Source organism: Saimiri boliviensis, chromosome 17 (genome assembly GCF_048565385.1).
Source record: "Saimiri boliviensis isolate mSaiBol1 chromosome 17, mSaiBol1.pri, whole genome shotgun sequence".
NCBI lineage: Eukaryota > Metazoa > Chordata > Mammalia > Primates > Cebidae > Saimiri > Saimiri boliviensis.
The window spans coordinates 17622965-17645825 of NC_133465.1; the positions used below are offsets into that span (position 1 = coordinate 17622965).

At 42.9% G+C, this 22861-nt stretch overlaps 1 protein-coding gene and 1 non-coding gene across 5 annotated transcripts in view; both read left to right on the plus strand.

The window, feature by feature from the left end:
- Window positions 1–22861, plus strand: part of ALDH3A2 (aldehyde dehydrogenase 3 family member A2) — a 38667-nt gene that overhangs the window by 10151 nt on the left and 5655 nt on the right. For 2 of the 4 annotated variants that reach the window (XM_039476309.2, XM_039476310.2), the window contains exons 6-12: window positions 3766–3883; window positions 5622–5763; window positions 7524–7690; window positions 9576–9675; window positions 16300–16535; window positions 17393–17517; window positions 19783–21892. In XM_039476309.2, the coding sequence (XP_039332243.1) occupies window positions 3766–3883; window positions 5622–5763; window positions 7524–7690; window positions 9576–9675; window positions 16300–16535; window positions 17393–17476 (847 nt within the window). In that variant the 3' untranslated portion in view covers window positions 17477–17517; window positions 19783–21892. Of the gene's footprint in view, window positions 1–3765; window positions 3884–5621; window positions 5764–7523; window positions 7691–9575; window positions 9676–16299; window positions 16536–17392; window positions 17518–19782; window positions 21893–22861 lie in introns of those variants that run through there. The other 2 variants (XM_074388271.1, XM_039476311.2) reach the window with 2 other exon arrangements.
- On the plus strand, window positions 6443–6547 carry LOC120367035 (small nucleolar RNA SNORA31). Its single transcript, XR_005581535.2, has one exon. It is a non-coding gene; the product is annotated as a small nucleolar RNA SNORA31 (small nucleolar RNA).

The window sequence follows — 22861 nt, forward strand, 5'->3', positions numbered from 1 at the left end:
TCAAGTCCTGGATATCCTTGTTAATTTTCTGTCTCATTGATCTGTCTAATATTGACAATGGGTTGTTAAAGTCCCCCACTATTATTATGTGGGAGTCTAGGTCTCTTTGTAAGTCATTAAGAACTTGCCTTATGTATCTGGGTGCTTCTGTATTGGGTGCATATATATTTAGGATCGTTAGCTCTTCTTGTTGCATTGATTCTTTTACCATTATGTAATGTCCTTTTTTGTCTCTTTTGATCTTTGTTGGTTTAAAGCCTATATTATCAGAGACGAGAACTGCAACTCCTGCTTTTTTTTGCTTGGTAAATCTTCCTCCATCCTTTTATTTTGAGCCTTTGTGTATCCTTGCATGTGAGATGGGTTTCCTGGATATAGCACACTGATGGGTTTTGGCTTTTTATCCAATTTGCCAGTCTCTGTCTTTTGATTGGGGCGTTTAGCCCATTTACATTTAGGGTTAATATTGTTATGTGTGAATTTGATCCTGCCATTTTGATGCTAGCTGGCCATTTTGCCCTTTAGTTGATGCTGTTTCTTCTTTGTGTCGGTACTCTTTAACATTTGGTATGTTTTTGGAGTAGCTGATACTGGTTGTTCCTTTCTATGCTTAGCGATTCTTTCAGGAGCTCTTGTCAAGCAGGCCTGGTGGTGATGAAATCTCTGAATACTTGCTTGTTTGTAAAGGATTTTATTTTTCCTTCACTTATGAAGCTTAGTTTGGCTGGACATGAAATTCTAGGTTGAAAGTTCTTTTCTTTAAGGATGTTGAATATTGGCCCCCACTCTCTTCTGGCTTGTAGGGTTTCTGCTGAGATATCCGCTGTGACTCTGATGGGCTTCCCTTTGTGGGTAACCTGACCTTTCTCTCTGGCTGCCCTCAGCACTTTCTCCTTCATTTCAACCCTGGTGAACCTGACTATTATGTGCCTTGGGGTTGTTCTTCTTGAGGAATATCTTTGTGGTGTTCTCTGTATTTCCTGGGCTTGAATATTGGCCTGCCTTGCTAGCTTGGAGAAGTTTTCCTGGATTATATCCTGAAGAGTATTTTCCAGGTTGGATTCATCTCTCCATCACATTCAGGTACACCTATCAAACGTAGATTAGGTCTTTTCACATAGTCCCATATTTCTTGGAGACTTTATTCATTTCTTTTTACCCTTTTTTCTCTAATCTTGCCTTCTTGTTTTATTTCATTAAGTTGATCTTCAACCTCTGATATCCTTTCTTCTGCTTGGTCAATTCGGCTGTCGAAACTCATGTATGCTTCACGAAGTTCTTGTGTTGTGTTTTTCAGCTCCATCAATTTGCTTATATTCCTCTCTAAGTTGTTTATTCTCATTAGCATTTTGTCAAATATTTTTTCAAGGTTCTTAAGTTTCTTTGCATTGAGTTAGAACATGTTCTTTTAGCTCAGCAAAATTTCTGATTACCCACCTTCTGAAGCCTGTTTCTGACAATTCATTACACTCATTCTCCATCCAGCCTGGTTCCCTTTCTGGTGAGGAGTTGTGATACCTTGCAGGAGGAGTGGCATTCTGGTTTTGGATGTTTTCATCCTTTTTGCACTGGTTTCTTCCCATCTTAGTAGGTTTATCCACCTGTCGTCTTTGTAGTTGTTGGCTTTCAGATTGGGTTTCTGAGTGAACATCCAGTTTGTTGATGATGAAGTTATTTCTTTCTGTTTCTTAGTTTTCCTTCTCACATTCAGGCCCCTCTGCTGTAGTACTGCTGAGGTCCCCTCCAGGCCCTGCTTGCCTGGTGATCACCTGCAGCAGCTGCAGAACAGTAAGGGTTGCTGCCAGTTTCTTCTGCTATCTTTGTCCCAGAGGGATACCTGCCTGATGTCAGTCTGAGCTGTCCTTTATGAGGTGACTCTTTCGATATACAGGGGTCAGGGAGCTGCTTGAGGAGACAGTGTGTCCCTTATATGAGCTCAAGAGCTGAGCTGTGAGCTCCATTGTTCATTCAGAGCTGCTGGGCAGGTACGTTTAAGTCTCCTGCAGCAGAACTCATAAACCCTCCCCCCTTTTTTTTTCCCAGGTGCTTGTCCTGGGGAGTTAGGGCTTTATTTATAAGTTTCTGTTGTGCTGCTGCCTTTTTTCAGGGCTGTCCTGCCCAGCAAGGAGGCATCCTAGTCACTGTTTGCCTGCAGAGATTTGCTGAGCTGCTGTGGGCTCTGCCCAGCTGCCATGTAAACCTCCCTATAGTCCTGTTTATACGGGTATAGTTAGAACTGCCTCGGCAATGGTGGACTGTCTCTGTAATGGTGGGCTGCCTCGGCAATGGTGGGCTACCTCCGTAGTGGTGGACTGCCTCGGTAATGGCGGATGCCCCTCCCCCACAGAGCTGGACCGTCCTGGGTTCAGCTGTGCTTGCTGTGAAACTCTCAATCCAGAGCATTTCAGATTGCTGTTTTTTTGTAGGGGTGGGACCATCTGAGCCTGATCACCTGGCTCCCTGCCTCAGACCCCGTTTTGTTGTTGTTGTTGTTTTTTCAGTTGAATGGGCGACTCTGTCTCCCAGGTGTTCCAGTCGCCTGTTGAAAAGGCGCCAGGATCTGTGTGATTTCCCAGGTGGTGACCCACTGCGCAGGCTGAGATTCTTGGCACTTTTTTTGTCCGGGAATCTCCTGGCCTGGCTCCCTGTTTCAGTCCCCTTTTTTATCAGTTGAATGGGCAACTCTGTCTCCCAACTCCATCTCTCTAGCTCCAATCGCCAGCTAAAACAGCTCCTGGACCCGTGTATTTTGTGTAGAGACCCGCCAGGCTGGGGTGCTGGCCAAAACAGCTGCGCTGGTGACCTATGGGCTCCTCCGCCTGGGAATCTCCTGGTCTGTGGGCAATAAAAATGTGTCTGTAAATGCAGCATCCACTCACCCTCAGCACTTTCGCTGGGAGCTGCAGTCCTCACCTGCTCCTAATTGGCCATCTTGGATCACATCCAATAAAGTCTTTAAATTTCCATTTGAGAGGGTATTATGCTGACCTCTTAACTGAGATTCTTTGCTGACAAAACAAGTGTTCCTCATTATTTAACTGCGAATAACATCTTGCATCTGAAAATTAGAAAATAAAAGGTTTCACATTCTCTCTGCCAAATCTGGTTTTACTACTAAGAAGTGCCAACTCATAGAACTGACTTTGTGCTCTGGGTAGTGTGGCTTTCTCTCCCTTCAGAGGTTCCAGGTCAGGGTTCCAGGTGGGCTTCATAAGTAGAAATCCAGTTGCCAAATCTGAAGCCCCCCAGTTAGTGAATGTTCAGGGCATGGATTTCTGCTCATGCATGGAAAGGTCTTCCCAAGTGGGGCAGGGCTCAACAAAGAGGAGGGTGGCCTTGGAAGCTGGCTGACATCCTGCTTTATACCTGAGCATCTTGCCGACAGAGCCAAAAGCCACAACCAGGAGGGTCTGTACCAAACTCCCGTTATCCAGGACTTTCCTTTGCCTGGAGTGGGAGAGGGGAAGGTGTGTTGGGAGGTTGCTTCTCCTGTTTTCCTGGAGCAGGCAATGGCTTCACTGTTTACCAAGTACTGTTTCCCATGAGCTGGCATGAGAAATTCCCCGCTACTTAAAATATTCTACCTCATTTGGAAAATACATTCTAAGTTCCAACCAACTGAATTAGAAATGAGATTTTTATTTTTTATACAAATTGCCAGGTAAATATATGAATCTATTTTAGTTGCAAAATATTCAAACAACACAATATAACAGATGGATGTTTGACTGAATTATATAGCCGTTCTGGATTTTTTCCCCTCAGACGCATAACCTGGGGAAAATACATGAATTGTGGCCAAACGTGCATTGCCCCCGACTACATTCTCTGTGAAGCATCCCTTCAGAATCAAATTGTGCAGAAGATTAAAGAAACAGTGAAGGTTTGTATTCAACACATCTGATTCCACTGATTTTAATAAGATAAGGAGTCAAATTATTCACAGAGCATCCCCATTAGTTTCTCTCTCTAGGAAAATGTCACAAGCATATATGACTCACTCATTAGACCCTGTCTAAACAAAAAAAAGAAAAAGGAGAAAATTGGCTGGGCACAGTGGCTCACTCCTGTAATCCCAGCACTTTGGGAGGCTGAGGCAAGACAGATCGCTTAAGGCTAGGGGTTGAAGACCAGCTGGGCAATATAGCAAAATCCCGTCTCTATAAAACCCACAAAAATTAGCTGGGTGTAGTGCTGTGCACCTGTGGACCCAGCCACTTGGGAAGCTGAGGTAGGAGGATTGCTTGAGTCTGCCTGGGAGGCGGAGGCTGCAGTGAGCTAAGATTGTGCCACTGTACTCCACCCTGGGTGACAGAATGAGACCCTGTCTCAAAAATAAATAAATAAATAAAAGAGAAAATTGTGTACCAGGAAGTTCAGGGAGATAGTTCACTATGTGAGGCAGAGTAACTTGGGCGATGAGGTACTAGGGTCTTGATAATGGGAATTGGACTATCATTTTCAGTGGTAAGACTAAAAATGGATCCAGATGAGAACATGAAGGGAGAGTTGCCCAGATTAAGGATATGTGGGAAGAGAGAATGGTTAAATATACTTGTGAGATTGAAAAATATTTGGGAATTAGAGAAATGCTTAGTTGAATGTGGGAACGAATTCAGTTTCAAGGGAATACGGCCTCTCCCTCCCTTTGAGGCATTTATACTCTTAACACAGTGGTTCTGAAGCTACATGTTAGAATCACTAGGGAGCCATTTAAAAACAAGTTTGCAAGACTTACCCTCCAAAGATTCAGCTTTTTGGAGGCCCCAGGTGATTCTATGATGTAGTCAGCATTGAAAGCTACTGTTGGTAGCTTTTACCACTCTGGAGTCAAAGCCTAGGCACATGCATTTTTAGCAAGCTGCACAAGTGATTCGTACCACCCAGACTTGAGAGGTGTTCTTGGTAGAGGTTGTTCATTTTGATTTGAGATTAAATTGAGAACTCTCACAAGGCCTTGAAGTAGCAATTCAGTAATTTTGTGTTTATTTGACAAAGTAAATATTGGTTGTATTATTATGAGGTTCTTTTACCTTGGTATTTTACCAAAGCTGTACTTTGAGCCTTTGAGAGGTTTCACCATCATGTGTAAGTGGTGGAAATACCAGTTCAAAGAATACCAAAACAACAAAGTGGAGCAAAGATTGGCAAATGTTTTCTGTAAAGGGCTCAGTGGTCAATATTTTAGGCTTTGCAGATCTTAGAGTCTGTGCTGCAACTACCCAACTTAATGCAGGGGGAGGGGGAGAGCAGGCACAGCCAGTGTGTGAACAAATAGGCAACCCTGATGTAAAACAAGACTTCTGTTCTGAGCCTAGTCCTGCTGTTAGCCCCAGGAGGTGAAGGCCTGTGGTCAGACTGTGAGAGATCCATAAGGACCCTTGGTACTATAGACAGTGATAGAGCTCTGGGTGTGTGCATGCTTTATTTTCTAGTTCTTGACCTGCCAAAAAGCTGAAACTTACTACTGTTATACTACTGTTCAATTACTTGAGGGGTGGGTGTTTGATTCTGTGAGGATAGAAAACCAGAATGATTTGGGGGCATGGCTGGATTTTGTACTTAGTGAAATTGAAATGTGGGTCTTTATGACATTTGTATACTTCTGTTGTTTTCAATAGGAATTTTATGGAGAAAATGTAAAAGAATCTCCTGATTATGAAAGGATCATCAATCTTCGTCATTTTAAGAGGATACTGAGTTTGCTTGAAGGACAAAAGATAGCTTTTGGTGGGGAGACGGATGAGGCCACACGCTACATAGGTAATGGAAATTCTCCTTTTCCTAAGGGAAGATGGCAATTTGGCAGTTTTTGCTGGCACTACTTACTAACACTAAATAAACTATGAAATATATAGTGTTTAACAAAGTACTAAATACTGCTTTCTGTTATACTGTAGCTTTTATTATAAGCTATTTAAAATGTCTGTGTTCCTGTGTGTTGAATGATGCCACCAGCGTTGCTCCAGTTGTTCATATTTACACATAACTACTTTTTTCTTCCTAACGACCCTGAGAAGCAGAGTAGAACTTGTAGTTATCTCCAGTTTGTGGACAGGAAAACAGCACAAAGAAGAAGCTTGGCCACTATTCTGCAACTAACCAGTGACAGTACCACTCCAGAAATAACGTTGTGGTCTGTCATGCTTGACCTGATTATTTATGCTTTCTCTTCTTTGCCTTGAATATGTATTACTTTGAATGTTAACCACATTTTTCTAGAGTAAAATGTAAGGTGACAGAAAAGTTAGATACATTTGGACTTGGCTGGCAAAGAAGCTGTCCCACATAGCTTTACCTATCCCCTTTATCAGAAAAGATGCTACAAGTTACCCCCCCTCAAAAAAAACCCTTAAAATATTGAAATAAGAAGCAGAAATTGATTACTTTATAATTAGCAGTCCTGAGGTTCTCCTGAGTTGGCTAATTCAGTGGCTCAGTGGTACGATAAAAAGCCCTGATTTTTTGTTCTAGGATGTAAAAGAAAACAATTCTGTACCTTCTGTCTCTCTTGGTGTTGGCCCAGATTGAATTGGGGAATACATCTGTAGAAAAAAGGGAAAACAGACGTTAATTCTTTCACCTCTCTGTTCTCCCATCGTCAGTATGTCCACATTGCCCATTCCTAGGCTAAGAATGGCAAGGGGAAGGGGCTGTCCTGAGTAGCTCATAGACTAATTAGGACTTTCCCCTGACTTCGAGCTAGGATCATCTTACCTGAGCACAGCTATGCAGAGGAAGTAGACACCCAGCCCAAATTGGTTCTCTGACCTGAGGAAGATGTGGGCAATGGATTTGGGGTGGCAGCTTATATACCCCTAGAAGCGGTACTGCAGGAAGCCAGCCCCAGCCACATTGCCAAGATGCCCTAGTAGAAACTAGGGGTAAAGGAAAAGTGCCAACTTGTTAGATGACTTCTCTTTTGGTTGACGATTCAGTTTATTCTTTACAGCATCTTTTGGAGTACTGCCAGTTGGTGACTTACGTTGGCAGCAGATGCTGGGACACTCTGCATAGCCTCCTCTGCATCTGTTTCGCCCTCCTTTCTTGTGCCTCTTCCCCATGGTAGATGGAACACTGAACTAAGGCTTAGGGAATTTTGACCATTTAAGCCTGTTTTCTTAATCTGTCTAACAGAGTTGTAATAAAGATTAAGAAAAAATAGTATTGATTTGATTCACAGAGGAGCTGTTTTTGCTCCTAGAAAAACCTGTCTACAGAAAAAGGTTAAGTATAATCTACAGTTAAATTCATGCATGGCTATGAACAGGGTTAAGTATGAAAAAGGTATATTTGATTGTATATCGTTCCCTTGGTTTGCACAGGTACCCACAGGGTTGTGATTCACAGGCTTTGGTGACATTGAGTATTTGCACAGTTCATCCGCATGCTCAGGACTTTTCAATAGATATGACTTGGGCAGGAGAGGGAACGGGATGGATAGGTGACTCAGTGAAAGAAATGTAAGATGAAAGTTGTGCATTTTTGTCTAAGCATTTTCATTTTGTTTATTTTCTTTTAAGCCCCAACAGTACTTACTGATGTTGATCCTAAAACCAAGGTGATGCAAGAAGAAATTTTTGGACCAGTTCTTCCAATAGTGCCTGTGAAAAATGTAGATGAGGCCATAAATTTCATAAATGAACGTGAAAAGCCTCTGGCTCTCTATGTATTTTCACATAACAATAAGGTAAGCTTTAGAGAGAACAGCTCACTATCGTAAGTGACTGTCAAGAGTCATGTTCCTTCTTTGCTGTAAAACAATGCAAAAAACAATGTAAAACAAGGATGTGTTTTTTTGTATAGTATCAGAGTCCACTAAGTGAGGTTGCATTCCTAGGTTGCTGTCTTTGATAATGAGGCTCTGGGGTTATCACAGTCTCCATTCCCCCTCCTCCCTGGGGTTGTATCTGAGTCTGCAGGGGTGAGTGTCACAGGGTTTTTGATTCACAAACATCTCCTGTATAATTGGAAGACTTACATGTACTAGCATTAAGTGCTTTTCTGATGTTCATCCGCAGGGCATTGCTGAATGCAAAGACGGCTCCCCTATGAATCACATCAATGCTGTTTTTTTCTTAACTTGAGTGCTCTTGCCTGCCCTATGACCAAAATGGCATTCACTGCCACTCAGAGGGGGTTGTGTGGTACAGAGACCCCTACATTGTCACATAAGTGACTGTGATGTCACGGATTTTAGTTTCTCACATTACATTAGCTTCTTGTAGAGTGGTGGAACCGCATCACCTGGTTGAGCAGTTCTGCCACTTTCTGCATGGCTCACTCATTCATGTCACTAGGGGACCAGCTTCTGCTAAGACACAGTGGCCTCAAGGAGGGCAAGTAGGTTCAGAAGCCCTCTGAAGAAGCGGGAAAACTAGAAGGGAAAAGAGACTAGTCAAGATCTGAGGAGTTCATAAGCCAAATGTTTTCTGGAGAGCTTCTGATGGTAATGTACAGACAGTCACCGGACACCTTTTGGAGCTTGTGATGCTATTAAGATGCAGATAGCTACAGGCATTTGGAGTGAGACCTGATGTGTGGGGCTTAGTAAAGACTTGGTTATTACAAAACAATGGTTTGACATTTAAAACCCTGGACAATATGGGCAGGAAGGAACCCTGAAACCGAAAGTCAGCTGGCCAAGGTACAAGTCAAGTGTGGAGCACTTCCCAGCAGTGGGTCACCTGAGCTCACTACTGTCCAGACTTGACATTTGCCATGAAGAACTCTCAAGGGCTTGCTGGCACCCAAGTGAAAAGGCATTTGCTACTCAAATGTTCTTGTGCTTTTCTGGGTCTTAGGCCAACCAACCATTTAATTCTTTTTTTTTTTTTTGAGGCAGAGTTACCCAGGCTGGAGTGCAATGGCACGATCTCGGCTCACCGCAACCTCCGCCTCCTGGGTTCAGGCAATTCTCCTGCCTCAGCCTCCTGAGTAGCTGGGATTACAGGCACGCGCCACCATGCCCAGCTAATTTTTTGTATTTTTAGTAGAGACAGGGTTTCACCATGTTGACCAGAATGGTCTCGATCTCTTGACCTCATGATCCACCCGCCTCGGCCTCCCAAAGTGCTGGGATTACAGGCTTGAGCCACCGCGCCCGGCTCAACCATTTAATTCTTAAATAGGATGCTAAATCTATAGTCTTAAATATTTTTGCATTTTACGAAGACTAAATAGTAACTCTTAATCATATGTTATAATTTAGAGCGAGAAAAGAAAGAAACAATAACAGTTTTTAAAGCTGGAATATAGTTTAAACCGTCCCCTTATAAAGAAACTTGTGCTGCTGTGCTGAGGAGTACAACTCTAGGTGGTGGCTGAGTAGGCCCAGAGGTTTGGAGCTGTCTCCCTTTGTGCACTAGATGTGTGTCTGAGAAGTTGGGTATCATTCACTTTGCTAAATTAACCACAGTTTAGATTTTTTGTCTATCTGGCTGGCATGGTGTCCCCAAACTCTAGAATTTTCACTGACACAAAGCCAGAATGTACATGCTTTGAGCACATGATGGGGCCTGAGTGTTCCCTGAGAGGCAGCTTCACTGACCTGGATGCCTTTGGTCTGTCCTCAGCTCATCAAACGGATGATTGATGAGACGTCCAGTGGAGGTGTCACAGGCAATGATGTCATCATGCACTTCATGCTTAACTCTTTCCCCTTTGGAGGAGTGGGTGAGTCTTACTTTCTCCTGCTCATAGTAGATATTTCGAAAGCACCACCATTTCACAGGTGGATTGTTTGGGCTGTTGAAATAGCCAGCTGCTGCATACCCTGATTGTCGTCTCCTGAGGGAGGCCTTCCCTGGTCACCCAGCTGACTCTGGTTTTCCCGCTTTCCCACCCGCCCTTCCAGCACAGGGCGAATATCGCGTCACTCTCCTGTCAGCAGCACTGACTGACCACAGTTGTAATCAATACTTTGTTCACTTCATTGATTTTGTTTATTGTCCTGCCACATTTAGGAGATCTGGGAACCAAGACGGGTCTCAAATTAATTAACAAGATCTTGCTCTCTCTCTCTCTTTTTTTTTTTTTAAATGAGGTAGCAAATAAAAGGTTCAGAATGCCAGGGGACAGACTGCAGCTTGAGGAGTTTTTAAATGTATCTTTGGTTTCTGCTCAGTTCTTACCTGCATTGTTTCCCAGCCCTTTGTTGGGAAGAGCAGCCTCTCCTTTAATTGTTTTGTGATTTGAGTAGAACGAGAAGCCCCCTGTTCTAGAGAGGGCGAGCAGGAAAAAATTCATTCTAAGTGAAGCTTTATGGCCATAGCCTGATCCTTACTGTTCCCTTTAGAACATGACTTGTCTCCCTCGCCGACGTGTGAGATGACTGACTCAGCTTTTTCTCCTTTGGGACATAGGCTAGGTGGGCTTCTCTACCATCTAACAGAGATATTACAAAATAGCCAAGATGCAAACATTCTCATAACAAAAAGCAAACCATAAAAGCCACCGTCTTGAAGCCCTGTTCTATCCTCTCCCTTTGTAATACCATAAATCATTTGCTCCATGGGATGGAATGGCCCAGTTTGGCAGGACTGAGTGAATGTTGGAGGAGGGGGTGAATGAAAGAGGATGACTCCTGGGATTTTGGCTCGAGTAACTAATAGTTTTGTAGCCCAAATGCTTAAAAGATTGGGCTCCATTGTCTCTAGTTCCTCAGCTCATCACATAGATCCTGGCATCCACTGTGCTACTGCAGTAGTCCACTCTGTAATTGTTCTATATGGTGTCTCCAGTGCCCTCTAATTGCAAATCTAAGTGACTTGGGTTCAGTCCCTGTCCTGCTTGACAAGGTAGCCTGTGGCATCATTGACTATACCATCGTATTTAAAACAAAACAAGGCTGGGTGCCATGGCTCTTGCTTTTAATCCCAGGACTTTGAGAGTCTGAGGTGGGTGGATCACTTGAGGTCAGGAGTTCAAGACCAGCCTGGCCAACATGGTGAAACCCCATCTCTACTAAAAATAAAAAAATTAGCCAGGTGTGGTGCGTGCCTGTAGTCCCACCTACTAGGGAGGCTGAGGCAGGAGAATCACTTGAACCTGGGAGACAGAGGTTGTAGTGGATCGAGATCACACCACTGCATTCTAGCCTGGGCAGCAGAGCAAGACTTCATCTCAAAAATAAAAATAAAACAAACAACATATTATGTACTCATAAAAATTAAAAATACAAAAAGAAGGGCCGGGCGCGGTGGCTCAAGCCTGTAATCCCAGCACTTTGGGAGGCCGAGGCGGGTGGATCACGAGGTCGAGAGATCGAGACCATCCTGGTCAACATGGTGAAACCCCGTCTCTACTAAAAGTGCAAAAAATTAGCTGGGCATGGTGGCACGTGCCTGTAATCCCAGCTACTCAGGAGGCTGAGGCAGGAGAATTGCCTGAACCCAGGAGGCGGAGGTTGCGGTGAGCCGAGATCGCGCCATTGCACTCCAGCCTGGGTAACAAGAGCGAAACTCCGTCTCAAAAAAAAAAAAAAAAGACACAAAAGAAAAAAACAGGTCTACTGTCTTAGCAAATTTCAGGCATATAATACATTATTATAGTGGCCATGCTGTAGAAAAAGTAAATAAATTTAAAAAAAAACAAGCCTTGACCCCCAAATGTAAAAGGAATACAGGTTTTTTAAGAAAACTTGGAAAAGATAGAAGAGCCCAAAGAATAAACATTTATGTTATTCATAACCCCGCTATGTAAAGATAACTGGTATATGTCTTGCACATACCTGCACACACATATACACAGACACTTGAATATTCTATTCAAAAAGGTATCATATTATATATTCTGTACCCTGTATGCGACAGGATAGTGTGACAATTTCCCATGTCAGTATTCTTCATGTCATAATTTTAGTAACTGCATACTCTTTCATCATACTAATGTGGCATATTTATGTAACCAAATCCAGTATCAGATTTCAGTTTTTCTGGTATGATTCTTATGTAATGTATCTTTATGTAATCTCTGATTATTTCTTTAGGAAAAACGTCTGGAAGTGTAATTACTGTGTTAAAAGGGCTTATACAATTTTCCAAATTGAAAAACATGCTTTTTTTCTTCTAATTCTCAAAGTAACATAGACACAGCAGCAAAAAGTCTAAACAGTTAAACTTTAACAAAAAATGTAATAACCTCCCAGGCATAAACACTATTAATATTTTGGCATATAGTTTAGATTTTTCTTGTTTTTTTTTTTTCTTTTTTTGAGACTAAGTCTCACCATGTTGCCCAGGCTGGAGTGCAATGGTGCAATCTCAGCTCACTGCAACCTCCAACTCTCAGGTTCAAGCAATTACCCTGACTCAGCATCCCAAGTAGCTAGAATTACAGGTGCACGCCACCATGCCCAGCTAATTTTTATATTTTTTGTAAAGACAGGGTTTTGCTAAGTTAGCCAGGCTGTTCTCAAACTCCTGGGCTCAAGAGATCCACTTGCCTTGGCCTTCCAAAGTGCTAGAATTACAGGCATGAGCCATCACGCCCGGCCTAGGTTTTTCTTTAGAAATGCATGATCTTTAAAGCTTTTGATACATATTTCAAGTGTCTTTGCAGATTTCTGCCACTTCGTATTCCCACGAACAGTATGTGAGCATTTACTTCCTTATACCCTAATTCTGGATTATTCCATTACTAAATTTCTAGACAGAAAGAAAAGGGTCTCATTTTAATTTGTACTCCTTTGATTATTAGTGAGTTTGAATTTATTTTTAGTACTCTCATGAATTTTCTGTTTATGTCCTTTGATATTTTTGCTGTGTTCACATCTTCCTTATTGGTATATAAGTAGTCTTTTTTTTTTTTATAAGTAAGGAAATCCTCAGTCCTATCTGTAACACATATCCCTTTCCAGATTTTAATTTTTGTTTTAATTTTATCTATGATTTGAAACATTTATTTATTGTATTTTATTTATTTTCTGAGACACAGTCTTGCCCTTGTCACCCAGGCTGGAGTGCAGTGGCACTATCTGAGCTCACTGCAACCCCCACCTCCTGCCTCAGCCTACCGAGTAGCAGGGATTGCATGCACCCGCCACCACACCCACCTAATTTTTGTATTTTTAGTAGAGTTGAGGTTTCACCATGTTGGCCGGGCCGGTCTCCACAACTCCTGATCTCTGGTGATCCGCCCTCCTCAGCCTCCCAAAGTGCTGGGATTACAGGCATGAGCCACTGTACCCAGCCTAAACCTGTGTGGCTTTTTGGTTTTTGGTTTCTGATTTGGAAAGTAGGCTTAGGAAAGCTTTCCCCACTTCAGCATTATATAAATATCATCTATAAGCCAGGCGCAGTGGCTCATGCCTATAATCCCAGCACTTTGGGAGGCCAAGGCACCTGGCCAACATGGTGAAACCCTGTCTATACTAAAAATACAAAAGAATTTGCCAGGCCTGGTGGCACTGCCTGTAATCCCAGCTACTCAGGAGGCTGAGGGAGGAAAATAGCTTGAACCTGGGACGTGGAGGTTGCAGTGAGCAGAGATCGTGCCACTGTACTCCAGCTTGGGCAACAGAGCGAGACTCTGTCTTAAAAATAATAATAATAAATAAGCAAATAATAAAATAAGTATCTGCAGTTTCTTTTTTTTCTTTTTAATTTTAACATTTAACCATAGAGTTGGCCAGACATGTTAGCTTACACCCATAATCCCAGGACTTTGGAAAGGCAAGGCAGGTGGTCAAGATCTTGAGACCAGCCTAGCCAACATGGTGAAACCCCATCTCCACTAAAAATACAAAAAAAATTAGCTGGCCATGGTGGCACATACCTGCAGTCCCAGCTAGTCTGTAGGCTGTGGCAGGAGAATCGCTTGAACCTGGGAGGTAGAGGCTGCAGTGAGCCAAGATTGCACCACTGCTCTCCAGCCTGGGCAACAGAGTGACAGAGTGAGCCTCCGTCTCAAAAATAAGAAATAAAAAACTGCCATGGAGTTTACTTTAGAATGCTGTATGATGTAATAATCTGTTTTTTTTTTTTTTTTTTTTCAAAGAGTAAACTAATTATGCTGGTGCCATTTTTTGAAATAATCATCCTTATACCATTGGTACACATGTTTGGGACATTCTTAGGGTTTTCTCATCTTTCTGGTTTGTTTTTTCTGTTGGTCAGTACCACAGTTTCAATTGCAGTAGTTGTACAGTTAGCTTTCTTTATAAGTGATATTTAGTAAGTGCTTATTACATGCCAGGTGCTGCGGTTGAATCCCTGCCTTTCTTTTTTTTTTTCTTCGAGATGGAGTCTTGCTCTGTTGCCTAGGCTGGAGTGCGGTGGCGTGATCTTGGCTCACTGAAACCACCTCCCTAGTTCTAGTGATTCTCCTGTCTTAGCCTCCCAAGTAGCTGGGACTACTGGTGCACGCCACAACACCCACATAATTTATGTATTTTTAGTAGAGACGGGGTTTCACCATCTTGGCCAGGATGGTCTCAACCTCCTGATCTCATGATCTGCCCGCCTCAGACTCCCAAAGTATTGGGATTACAGGCGTGCACCACCAAGCCCAGCCTTCTTTTCTTTTCTTTTTTGAGATATGGTCTCCACTGTCACTCAGGCTAGAGTACAGTGGTGCAATCATGGCTCACTGCAGCCTCAACCTCTTGGGCTCAGACAATCTTCCCACCTCAACCTCCTGAGTAGCTGGGACTACAAGTGTGCACCACTGTGCCTGGGTAATTAAGAAAAATTTTTTTTGTAGAGATGGGGTCTCACTGTGTTGCCCAAGTTGGTCTTGAACTCCTGGGTTCAAGCAACCCTCCCACTTCAGCCTCCCAAAGTGCTGGGATTACAGGTATGAGCCACCATGCCTGGCCAAATGCACACATTTTAGAGATAGACAGCTAATAAGTTGTCTTATTAAAACAACTAAGAAACGAGCCAAAGTTGCCTGACTCTAAAACCCATAAATTCAACCAACCCAGTAGCTTGCTCTTTAGGACGCAGCACTATTGAAATATCTGAATGTTAAAGTTTCTCATTATTATTGTTTTTCAGTGTTTTCTCTAGTTCTTATCTAAATTTATTTTTCCAGATGATCTTTGGAATCGCTACCTTCTCCTACTCAAAAAAAAAGGAAAAGCAAAAAAACCTTCTGAAATCCCCTGGGATTTTGATTAAAATTGATTTAAACTTAAATTATTTTGGGAAGAATTTATATCTTTAAAATGTGGAGTCTTAATGGGAATGTGTTTTATCATCTCTTCATTTATATAACCCTTTTATATCTTTAAACAAAACTTTGTAATTTCCTTTATGTCAGTTTTTTGCTTTTTATTTATTTATTTTTTGAGACAGGATCTCGCTTTGTTGACCAGGCTGGAATGCAGTGTGGCCCAATCAGAGCTCACTGCAACTTTGATCTCCTGGGCTCAAGCAGTCCTCCTGTGTCAACCTCCCAAAATTTTCCCAGTTTCTTACTACCTTGGTTATGTCATTGGCTGGCCCCTCCCTCATTCTTTACCCTCCCTCATTGTCAGGGTTTCTCAGGGTCTTGTCCTCGGGTCTCTTCTCAAACCAGGGCTGCTTCATGAATGATTCCTTCCTGCAGCCTAACCCTGGTAAACTGCTCCCTGGCCTCTGGTCACCTGTGTCTTACGTCACACATGCCATTCTCTCTGCCCAGCAGACACTGCTCCTGTTTGTGCCTGTCAGTTTGTTGTATACACAATGAATTAGAGAAATGAAAACTGTCACAGAGCATGGCTTTATGGAGGTCAGAGATTTATACTTGCTTATTATCACCCAGCTGTGCAACTCTGTCACTCTTACTTTCTACAGGCTTAGAGAAAACAGGTGGGTGAGTGGGGCCATGGATGAATGAAGCCACATGGAATGGGAAGAGAGCACACGTAGCATTCAAAGTCTGATCTGGGTTCAGGTTCTGGGTTTGCCACTTACCAGCCATGTGACCCTGCGCAAGTTAACTGACCCTGTAAGCTCCCTTTCTTTGGAAATGAGGCTGCTGATAATTCACCAAGTGGGATTGTGGTGAGAATTATCTTAAGAGAATGATTTAATCTCTTAGCACAGTCCCTGGCATATATGAGGGCCACAGCCCTAGCAGAGGTGCCAGTCCTTGTCTTGCTCTTGGAAAGCATCCTGTTTGACAGGGACATTGACTTTTCCAGGGAAGTTGGTAGTGACTTCCTGAAAAGAGAGAATTCGGCTGCCAGAGAGTTTCAGTGGGGACACCCAGGCAGCAGGGAGTACACGTGGGCTTTCTTGGTCATTGTTAGACAGAAGTAGCTTGCATCATCTACAGTGAAGCTTGCTTTGTCTGTTCCCTTTACTTCAGGTTCCAGTGGAATGGGAGCTTATCATGGAAAACACAGTTTCGATACTTTTTCTCATCAGCGTCCCTGTTTATTAAAAAGTTTAAAGAGAGAAGGTGCTAACAAACTCAGATATCCTCCCAACAGCCAGTCAAAGGTGGACTGGGGAAAATTTTTTCTCTTGAAACGATTCAACAAACAAAAACTCGGTCTCCTGTTCCTCACTTTCCTGGGTATTGTAGCAGCTGTGCTTGTCAAGGTGAGTCCGTGTTACCCATGAGTGCCATTTGTTGTGGTCCTGGCCTGATGGCTGCCAGATGCATATTCTAGCAAGATTCTACATTAACTTGTAGAGTCTTAAGACAGGGTCAGTGAACCATAGCCTGTTGGCCAGCTACCTGCTTTTGTCACTAAAGTTGCTGGAACACAACTGCACCCACTTATCCACAGCTGCTTTCACGGGATGGTGACAGAGCTGAGTAGTTGCAACAGAGGCTGAATGGCCCTCAAAGCCTAAATTGTTACAGAAAAGTTTGCTGACCTCTGGTCTAACAGTTAAAACGGTGTAGAACTTGCTTGCAAAATTCTGAGCTGTCTAACCCTTTGATCCTTTGGTATTGGATTTTCCTTGTCACTCCCAGCTTTGTTCTTGAATGTGCATGAAATCAGCTTGCCATGGAGATGGAGGCAAGAACTCTGGTGGATGGTAGTGCTGGTGAAAGAGCTTTGGTGAGGGATATTTTATTAGGCTTGAGTGCTTTTCCCCCAGAGTTGACTACCTGATAAAGTTTATCTTTGGTGATCAGTCATTATAGAGGTGGGCTTGCAAAGAGGCCTTCTCAAGGCAGTTTGCGTATCTTGGGGTAAAAGAAGAAATCCATGATAATTAACGTTAAGATGGAATGAGGAAGGTGATTATGTCTGTGGCACCCTCCGCGGAGATAAAATTGAAAATATCGACCACATCCGTGAAGAATGGGCTTGGAAAAGGCAATGGAAATAGCTGTGTTTATATTTTGTTTAAAATTTGAAGGAGGATTGGCTCGTCTTACAGTATCCCAGCTTTAGTGGAATTGGAGATAACAGTTGCATTTGAAATCATTTGGGTTTTCTCAGAAATACCAAGCTGTGCTGAGGAGAAAGGCCCTGTTGATTTTTCTGGTAGTTCACAGACTGCGTTGGTCCACTAAACAGAGATGAACAGCAGATTTCAAAACCCAGCCCTGTCTGTTAAGAGTGAGGTAGGAACTTCTTGTTTTCTTTCTCTATATAAGGTGGGCCAAGTGGGGGTGTATTGTCAAGGGTTTTTTTTGGTTTGTTTTTGTTTTCTTTTTCTACAGTTGGAGGCTTAGGCGTTATTGAAAAAAGAATGCTTAACTTACGTGTCTCTAGACATTTTGGACTTGGGCCGAGAGTATCAGGATGTTAAAACTCCGCTTATCCACAGTTTTAAAAGGATCGGGCGACCTGCTCGGAATCTAAGAGAAGTCTGCAGAGGCAGTGGCTTAGTTGGGTCCAGGTGAAGCATACATCATTTCTAGGAACAGGGCAGCCGAGTGTGAGCCTTGTGTCTCTTCCCCATCTACTCAACTGTCCTGGAGGAAATGCCAGCTGACTAACTGAGACTTGTCACCATCTGGGCACTAACCTCTTTGTGTCATAATTTAATAGTATTTTAAAAATCACTGAGTAGTTTTGATTTGTTTTCATTTTTTAAATAAGGTTTGACTTTGGGATTCATGGCAGCAAATGTTGTGAATCAAGGTGTAGTATGCAATTTAGGGGCGATCTACTTTCTTCTCTCCCTTCCTGAGGCTGGAGGTGGGGTCAGAGGCTTGCTTGGGCCTCTGATCGTTGTCTGCCTCTTATGTTACTATCCCAAGACCTCGTTCCCCCAGCTTGATAATGCATCTTGGTTGGGATAGAATTTTTTTAGCTTTATGGAAAATATGGAGGTCCAGGCTGAGTCTGCATTCTCTAGGCTTACCAAACTCCCAAGAAGCTCCCCCAGGGACAGTGTCCTGTGCCAGGCAGGTTTGAGTTCCCAAAATGGTTTGGCAGACATGTTTCTGTGTGAGGGTCTAGAGAAGCAGCAACATATAAAATCTTTAGCAGGAACAAGAAAATGTGTTTTGATTCCTGGCTTGATGTTGACTTAATTATGACGTTGGGCCAAAGCCTTTTCTGAGCTCTTCCTTGGGCCTCAGCTTGCTCATTTATAGGATGAGGGAGTAGATGTCAGTGATTCCCCAGGCCACTGTCAACCCTCTCTCTCAATTCTCATTACTGTTAGCTGTTAATATTTCTTTGGATTCGGTCTGGAGCCAGGTAGAGATTTGGTTTTCTTTTCCACTCTGCTGCTTTTCTGCTCCTCTCTGAGCTTTTAATCCTCTTTTTATCAGATTACCTTTTACTTTAAACAAGTGACTTTAAATCTATATTCAAAATACAGAGGAGTATTGAATCTGTATTCAAAATAGACTACTGAGGGGTCTATTTATTGTAATTACAAACATTTTTCTGAAATGGCTTTTATGTACTTAATAGTTTCCTTATTTTGTTATGTCCTTGGATTTGATTTTATTAATTACCTTATGAGAATTAGCACAAGTACTGCACACAAAATAAAGTTCCAATAAAGCTTATAAGCTACAAAAGGCGTTGTGGGAGATGTGGGTTTTAAAAGGTTGAGAAACATAAGAGGTTAATGTTGATAAATGTCATTAGGCCTTTGACAACCAAGTATGACATTCAGACCTTGAGATTGCAACATCCCTTCCTCGGGCTTCAATAGTATGGATTAAATTCAGTACTACTTTTGAATTTTTTTTTTTTGAGATGGAGTCTCGCTCTGTCGCCAGGCTGGAGTGCAGTGGCACGATCTCAGCTCACTGCAACCTCTGCCTCCTGGGTTCAAGTGATTCTCTTGCTTCAGCCTCCCGAATAGCTGGGAATACAGGCGTGTACCACCATGCCCAGCTAATTTTTGTATTTTTAGTAGAGATGAGATTTCACCATGTTGGCCAGGATGGTCTCGATTTCTTGACCTTGTGATCTGCCCACCTCGGCCTCCCAAAGTGCTGGGATTACAGGTGTGAGCCACCATGCCCGGCCTCCTTTTGAATTTTAGAAACAAAAATTCGTTTATCAGTTTTTGAATTCCGTGTAGAGACTTCAGCTTCCTACTGAAAATGCTAGGATAGTAAATTAGTACTTTCATCTTCGGTCTCTACTCTGACATCAGCTAATTGACAGTGGACAGAATATAGCCTCCATCATCATGCTGCCTCATTATTGTTATTGTTGTTTTTTGAGGAAGGGCATAATCCTTTAGCCCAAACCACATTTCCTGTGCTTCCTAGGGATATGTAGGCTCTTTTTGTACAATGCATGTAGAGTTTCTTAGACAGGAGGAGAGTCCCAGTGCTGAGCTTGTGTTGCAAGGCTGGCTGTGGGTGGGTTTTCAAAGCAGCTGAGTAAACTGGATCCCTTTCTCCTCTCTCCAGGCTGAATATTACTGAAGAATGATCCTGTTCAACCTCATAGTGCCTCTACTGAATTATTCCTCTTTTAAATGGTTAATGAACCAATAATTTTTAAATCCTACCAAAAATAGTAAGAAAATATGGAGACACACTGTGATCAAACTTAAAGGTCATTGCCATTCATCATTAATAAAACTTGCCATTTTAGCCAAATCCCAACATTCCCTAATAGGATATTCAGGGAACCTATCTTAGATTGTGCTTATCCAAATCTTGGAGCTTTGAGCTAGGGGAGGAGAATGTATTAGACTAAATACAAACTTTGGGGGCATGTAAGGGAGTCTCAGAACCAACTCAGTGAGTCCTTGACTCCAGTTAATGACACTGCCCACCTGCTGCCCCTGTCATTGTGTGAAGCTTTCAAGAGCTTGGTACTTCCCAGGGCTACCAGCAGTCCTCTGTAGTCCAGAGGTGAGGTTAGATCTTCCCAGTTCCCTATGAGATATCAGGCACTAAAGCTCTATGTGGGGAAGGGAGGGGTTATTCCTCCTCCAATGGGACTCAAGGACTTGACCTCCAGGAGTCAGGCCTCTGGTCAGAAGTGCCATCTCACCAGTGGTGTTCATTCTTCCTCATTCATTCTCCATCATCCTGCGTTTTGTTTAGTTGCAACAATCTCTTGTGACTAATATCACTCAAAGCATCTTGTAAATCCTAGGGCTTCCTGGAACTTAGTTGCCGAAGTCATACAAGCATCACCTGTCATTCTTGTGTTGAAAGTATAGAATTATACATCTTTTTTCAGAGACAGAGTCTTGCTGGAGTGCAGTGGTGTGATCTCGGCTCACTGCAACCTCTACCTCCTGGGTTCAAGCAATTTTCCTGCCTCAGCATCCCAAGTAGCTGAGATTATAGGCATCTGCTAATTTTTGTATTTTTAGTAGAGACAGGGTTTCATCATGTTGGCCAGGCTGGTCTTGAACTCCTGACCTCAGGTGATCCTCCTGCCTCGGTCTCCTAAAGTGCTGGGATTACAGGCAAGAGCTACCACGCCCGGCCAGAATTCTACATCTTATAAAACCTAACTGGCGTTTAAAAAGTACTGTAGCCAGGAGTGGTGGCTCATGCCTGTAATCCCAGCACTTTAGGAGGCCAAGGCGGGAGGATCACTTGAGTCCAGGAATTTCACACCAGGCTGGACAACATAGTGAGACCACATCTCTACCAAAAAATTAGAACTAAGTGTGTTGGCATGTGCCTGTGGTCCCTGCTGCTCGGGAGGCTGAAGCAGGAGGATTGATTGAGGCTTCAGTGGGCTGTGATTGCACCACTGCACTCCAGCTTGGGCGACAGAGCAAGACCCTGTCTCTGAAACAAATAAACAAAAAAATACTGTGATAAAAGTACTTATAAACATACTTACCCTCTTTCAGGACCCTAAAGTTGCAGGTTAATAGGTCTTCAAGGACAAATCTGTAAAGTTTCTTATTTGAGCAGCACAGTGCGAGTAAAATTTCACTTTTTTAAACTATAGAGAGATCCCTTTCTAAATAGCCTACAGAACTTAAAATGAGGGAACCATTTCCTCTCACAAAGAGGCCTTGGATCTTATGACTTTGTGGTTTGAGAGCTTCGTGGGGCAGACAGATGGTGGATGCTCTAGAGAAGAAGCAAGCAAGCCACTGCAGTTGGTCATACCGAAGGGGACGGATGGCAAGAGGATCCCTTGAGCAAGTGAGAAGTTATTCTCATCAGTCGCTGTGGCAACCACCTGAGGTACTCAGCTGAGTGGACAAGGCTGAAGAAGAGGCCTGTGGAATGCAGTGTTACTGCTGGGCAGGGCAGGGCAGGGCGGTGTTGTGCTGTGCCTTCGAGCTCCTGACTACAGGGACTCCACGTCCCCACACTCAAAAAGACTCAGCTAACTCAATGAGAGAATGTAATTTATAGAATGTATAATCAACTTTGTTGAATAATTAGTTTTATTAAGGCTGTCTCAAGTATGTGATGTCTTCATCGTAGCATAAAGTGTCAAGAATTAATAACCAGCCTAGTTTAGGAAAAAGCTGCTTTAAACTGTGGCTCTAAGAGAGTAATCATAAAATACCTTAGATAAAATTGCACTATGGAATTTTCATTTGGTATGTTTCAATTATTGGCTTGTCCACTAACATATATCTGCTTCAAAATGAATGTATTTCATAAAATTGGCATCAATTTTAATGACACTCTTAGTGTGGAACCTCAGATATGCCCCATTGGAGGCAGTCCTTTGATCATAAATTTTCCCCAACTATAAATCCTTTTATGTCTTTATCATAGATGGTATTTGTCAACTTGTTTTGTCATGCTTTCTCATTTTAAAATTTTTAGTCAAGGCCAGGTACGGTGGCTCATGCCTGTAATCCCAGCACTTTGGGTGGCTGAGGCAGGCGGATCACCTGAGGTCAGGAGTTTGAGACCAGCCCACTGATGGGCTGACCAACATGGAGAAACCCTGTCTTTACTAAAAATACCAAATTAGCCAGGCATGGTGGTGCACGCCTGTAATCCCAGCTACTCGGGAGGCTGAGGCAGGAGAATCGCTTGAACCCAGGAGGCAGAGGTTGTGATAAGCTGGGATCATGCCATTGCACTCCAGCCTGGGCAGTAAGAGCAAAACTCTTGTCTCAAAAAAAAAAAAAAAAAAAAAGAAAAAAAAACTTAGCCGAGAAGATTTTTGGCATCCTCCTACCCCCAGTTGCTGATCTACAACAAGTGTTTCTGTAAGCATATTCATAGAACACTAATCCCACAAGATTTTACACAAAAAATGGTCCCTCCACCAGTCCTGTATAACACTGGCTTGTAAAGCACGTCAGCAAACTAAAGGACCCAAGTATTTCGGAACCTCTGAAGCGCTTTCCCAGACTTCCTTGACGCCGTGCGGTTTATCTTAATACCCGTTAACCGTGGAGCACACTTGGGCAAACAGTGGCACAGAGTCTGGAATTGCTTCAGTGATGACTTTGCTATGCTCTGTTCCTGGTTGTTTTGTGCCCTTATTTATATCATGTCACTACTCGAAGAAAAAGTACAGTGAGAACGAGCATTTCTCAAA